The sequence below is a fragment of the Otolemur garnettii genome, unplaced genomic scaffold, assembly GCF_000181295.1.
Source record: "Otolemur garnettii isolate 467f Iridium unplaced genomic scaffold, OtoGar3 scaffold00099, whole genome shotgun sequence".
Taxonomy (NCBI): Eukaryota; Metazoa; Chordata; class Mammalia; order Primates; family Galagidae; genus Otolemur; species Otolemur garnettii.
This window is the reverse complement of record NW_003852494.1, coordinates 2,879,201-2,884,282: the sequence shown is the minus strand read 5'-3', so window position 1 is coordinate 2,884,282 and position 5,082 is coordinate 2,879,201. Positions and strand designations below refer to the sequence as shown.

General features: G+C 43.4%; 1 protein-coding gene across 2 annotated transcripts in view; it reads left to right on the top strand.

The window, feature by feature from the left end:
• Positions 1 to 4,811, top strand: part of LOC100953482 (zinc finger CCHC domain-containing protein 8) — a 33,700-nt gene extending 28,889 nt beyond the window's left edge. For both annotated transcript variants that reach the window (XM_012809038.2, XM_023516825.1), the window contains one exon: positions 3,416 to 4,811. In XM_012809038.2, coding sequence (XP_012664492.2) covers positions 3,416 to 4,197 — 782 coding nt within the window. In that variant the 3' untranslated portion in view covers positions 4,198 to 4,811. The remainder of the gene's footprint in view (positions 1 to 3,415) is intronic.
• The last annotated feature ends 271 nt before the right edge of the window (positions 4,812 to 5,082 follow it).

The following is a 5,082-nucleotide window of genomic DNA, read 5'->3' as shown; positions in this document are numbered from 1 at the left end:
AAAAAACCTTGCTAGCCAGGGAAGGGAGCTCACACCTGTAATCCTAGCACTCTGGGAGGCTGAGGCGGGTGAATCCCCTGAACTCAGAAGAGCGAGACCCCATCTGTACGTTAAAAAAAAAAAAAAAAGACTAGCTAGCTGTGATGGCAGGCACCTGTAGTCACAGTCACTCAGGAGACAAGAGGATCGCTCAAGCCCAAGAGTTTGAAGTTGCTGTGAGCTATGATGCCATGGCACTCTACCCAAGATGACAGCGTCTCTAACACAAAAAAAGAGCCTTGGGTCAGTGCCTGTGGCTCACTGAGTAGGGCACCGGCCCCATATACTGAAGGTGGCAGGTTTGAACCGGCCCCGGCCAAACTACAACAAACAAAAAATAAAGAACCTTGCTAGCTCTCTGTAATGCAGACAGAACCTCTTTTTACATTAGTTTTCTGTGAAGCAAACACAATCTTTACAAAACAAAGATTATTTACTCATTTCCATACCATCCAGACTTTGTCTCAGCCACATCTCCTGAGGAGTACTAGGCCCTCACCTTTGCAGTTTGTGCCTCAGCTCCCTAAATTCCTGCAGTCTAGTGGAGTTTTGCTTACTAAGCCTCTGCTGGCATCTGCTGAGGCTTCTGCCTGCACACATCTGCTAAGTATAGCTCAAGGTCCTGAGGCCAGTTGCCAAAGGCCCTCTGGACCCAACCATCAGTAGAAGCAACTGGTTTTGTTTACAGGCCCTCTGCCTCTTTCTAGAAACAGCCATACTTATAAATAAAGTCACCATGAGATGTAATCACTTGTTTGGGACAAAGGATCATGTGGCCAGAGGTTCCTTGCCCAATTAACAGATTTAAAAGATAGGCACTACGCTGGGCACAGTGGCTCACACTTAACAATCCTAGTACTCTGGAAGGCCAAGGTACGTGGATCACTTGAGCTCAGGTGTTTGAGACCGGCCTGAGCAAGAGTGAGATCCCAGATCCCATCTCTACTAAAAATAGAAAAACTAGTCAAAGGTCATGGCAGGTGCCTGTAGTCCCAGATACTTGGGAAGCTAAGGCAGGAGGATCACTTGAGCCCAAGAGTTTGAGGTTGCTATGAGCTATGACATGACAGCACTCTACTTAGGGCAACAGAGTGAGACTGTGTCTCAATCAATAAATAAAATAAAACTTGGGCTAGTATGAGTCTCCACAAGGTACCAGATTCAGGACACTCTGGCTATACTCTCAGGCTAAAGACCTAAAGCTTCACCTGCCCTAACTCCACCAAAAGCCTTTTCAGGTATCCCCCCAGCCAGGTCAGTCCTCCCTTGTTACTTCCCAGGGCTACCTGCCAGCACACTAAACGTTAGGATTTCTGAGAGTATTAATGGCAATCTCTTTCCCACCTAGTTTCTGAACAACTAAATGATCATACGGTGATCAAGGCCAACTTTTAGCTGTTTAGCAAAAGCCCACGTGGGCCTGCCTCCTAAGCTGGACTGGCTTCTTAAACACCCAGATCAGTGGCCCTAAATCAAAGCAAGCCCATTGACCCTTGTACCACTGCAAACACCCCCTACCCATCTTCTTCCTGCTCTGCAGGGGCATCGTGCCACAGGAGTGGCAATGGGAATGACCTCTCACTCCCAAGGAGAATTAGAAACATTGAGTCAGTTTAATTCACCTTCTTGTGGAAAGATTTATTGGTAGCATGAAACTTGTGTGTTGCAAGTGAAATGGATTCCATGTCCCAAACCTATGAATATAGCAATTCAGTTTGGAATCGTGAAGTATTGCTTCCTGAGTATCTATTCCTATTAATTTAACACTATTATGATAAAAATGTTTATTGAGGTGTTTTATGAAATGAAACTCAAGTTTGAATTGCTTAAGAATTGATTGATTTTTTTGAGACAGTCTCAACTTTGTTGCCCTTGGTAGAGTGGTGTGGCATCATAGCTCACAGCAACTTTTGGGCACAAGTGATTCTCTTGCCTCAGCCTCCCAAGTAGCTGGGAATATAGGCACCCGCCACAGCACCCAGCTATTTTTAGAGACAAGGTCTCACTCTTGTTTAGGCTGGTCTGGAACTCTTGATCTCAGGCACTCCACCCACCTCGGCCTCCCAGAGTGCTAGGATTACAGGTGTGAGCCAAGAATTTATTCTTAAAAGCGTAAAACATACATACATAATAAAAGAAAGAATTTATTAACCCTGTCTTCTCTTAACCCTGCCACTCCTTTTCCTCCTTTTATGGGTTCTTTAGTATGGTTACCAGTACCAATGTTACTGTGAGTTACCTGCGCTTAGAATCCCATTCATCTTCAATTCCATCTACCCTGAAACTCTGTCCTCTGTTTCTAGCCAGTTACCAAATGCTAACAATATCTCTAATAATTGCCTCTTAGTTCAGGCCTTTCTCTCTTACCTGCTGGCTGTTGGTGAGGCTATAACTCATTTTTTTCCCTGCATACTTCCTTTCAGCTATTTTTTTTTGGGTGGGGGTGGGGATAGAATCTCACTGTCACCCTGAGTAGAGTGCTGTGGTATCATAGCTCACAGCAACCTCACACTCTTGGGCTCAAGTGATCCTCTTGCCTCAGCCTCCCAAGTACCTGGGACTGTAGGCTCCTGACACTATGTCCAGCTAATGTCACCCTCAGTACAGTGCTGTGGCGTCACAGTAACCTCAAACTCTTGGGCTTAAGCAATTCTCTTGCCTCAGCCTCCCAAGTAGCTGGGACTATAGGTGCCTGCCACAATATCCGGCTATTTTTTTTGTTGTAGTTTTCGTTGTTTTTTTTTTAGCAGGTCTGGGCCAGGTTAGAACCCGCCAGCCCTGGTGTATGTGGCCAGCGCCCTAACCACTGAGCTATGGGTGCTGAGCCAGCTAGTTTTTCTATTTTTAGTAAGATGAGGTTTTTGTCTTGTTCAGGCTGGTCTTATACTCCTGAGCTCAGGCAGTCTACCCGCCTTGGCCTTCCAGAGTGCCTTTCAGCTCTTTTTTTTTGGCCAGGGCTGGGTTTGAACCCTCCCTCTGGCATATGGGGCTGGCGCCCTACTCCTTTGAGCCACAGGTACCACCCCTTTCAGCTCTTTTATTTATTCTTTGATCTTCTGAGTGAATTGACTTCTTAAAATCTAAGTGACAGGCTAGGCATGTTGATTCATACCTGTAATCCTGTAATATGGTAAGCTATGATCATGCCAGGGTTTGATTAAAGTTCCCAACACTAGAAGATCCTGAGGTCTCCCTGCAGATGATCTTTTAGCATAGACTGAGGACATTAGTCAATGGTCATGGCACCTGAGAATCTAGTTTCCCCCCTTCTCAAGCTGGTTATTTTTGGCCATTGAACCTCTGCATATACCTAATAAACTATAGTAAATCAAATGCCATTACAACTGCTAAAGTATCTGTTATTTTCTTATTTCAGATGTGGAGGTACCACATGGTTCTCAGAGCAGTGAAACTTTTCAGTTTCAGCCGCCATTACCTCCTGACACTCCTCCTCCACTGCCACAGGGAACTCCTCCACACATCTTCACTCCTCCCCTTCCCAAGGGGACCCCTCCACTCACTCCCGGTGACTCACCCCAGACCAGGACAGCATCTGCACCTGTGGACGAGGATGCACTGACTCTAGAAGAACTTGAAGAGCAGCAGAGGCGGATATGGGCGGCTCTGGAGCAGGCAGAGAGCATGAATAGTGATTCTGATATTCCTATGGACACACCTGTAACTGGGAATTCTGTCGCCTCATCACCTTCTCCAAATGAGCTAGACCTCCTTGTCCCAGAGGAAAAGGAATCTGAAAAGCAAATGCTAGGTGAGCCTGAGGTACCAGACACTTATACAAAGAAATCAGAAGTTGAACATTCCCCAAGTCCAGATACTGAGGCTACATTGCTTTGTCAGAACGAAAAGGAAGAGTCTACTCAGGTAGACTCTAAAGGTGCTCTTCTTGATAATGGCAGTGTTATATCAAACTGTGACATTAGGAATGGAGGTGGTCAGAAGGCCTTTGATGTGGACACCACTCCTTCATTGGCTACTAAATTTCACAGCCCTATACCTGACATGAGCAAATTTGCAAGCGGAATAACACCATTTGAATTTGAGAATATGGCAGAATCGACTGGAAAGTACCTCAGGATAAGAAACTTGTTAAAGAACTCACCCCGAAACCAGCAGAAAAATAAAAAGGCTTCTGAATAACTGCTTGGCATAGCAGCAAGAGCTATTTAATTATCTATAACTTTGTGTTCTGTTAATTAGCACTATAGTGGACAGATAACAACTGTTTTCCTATTTGTTCCTCCCATGTTTAAAAATCCAAGGTTCGATTGTGTTCTAAAGTCACCCCTATTTTAAATAATAGGAAGACTGAGTGCACTAGTTCACTATATTTTATTCCCCCTGAAGAACACTTGCACTGGGGGGGGCTATGAATTTGACCTGGTTTAGCGATAGTTTGTTAAGGTTTATACTATTTTTGGATTGTGATTGTGAAGAGTGAAGGTTTTTATCTGTCTTTTGTACATTGTTTTCTCTTTCTACATTTTGCTGATTGTCCTATATATATGTTTAATATATCACTTTTTAAAAGAAAAAATTCTAACCATTTTAAATTAGTATTTCAACTTTGACAACCAAATGAGAAAAATCAGGGATGAGCAGCTTTATTCCATTTGGGGTATTTTTGTAAATGATTTACATGCATCAGTTTTAATGATAGTCTTAGTTTTTTGTAACTTCATTCTTCATACATGCTTGCTGTACAGGTATGTCCATCTTTGTGTATAGAGGCTTAATAAATTAGTTTTCATATACATAATCTAAGACTTTGAATACAAAAAATTGATTCACAGTTAAATTAGTGTATATACTATGTAACTTTTAAAGTGTGGAGATAAATTATATGGTGGCACATGTAGTGGGAACAAAGGAAACAGTTATATGAAATTGCAAATCTAGGTGTTTTGGGTGGATTTCAGCTTTAAAGGAAACAGACTCTTTTTGCAGTGGGGGGGACAGTCTCACCATGTCGCCCTTTGTAAAGTACTATTGTGTCACAGCTCACATCAACCTCCAACTCTTGGT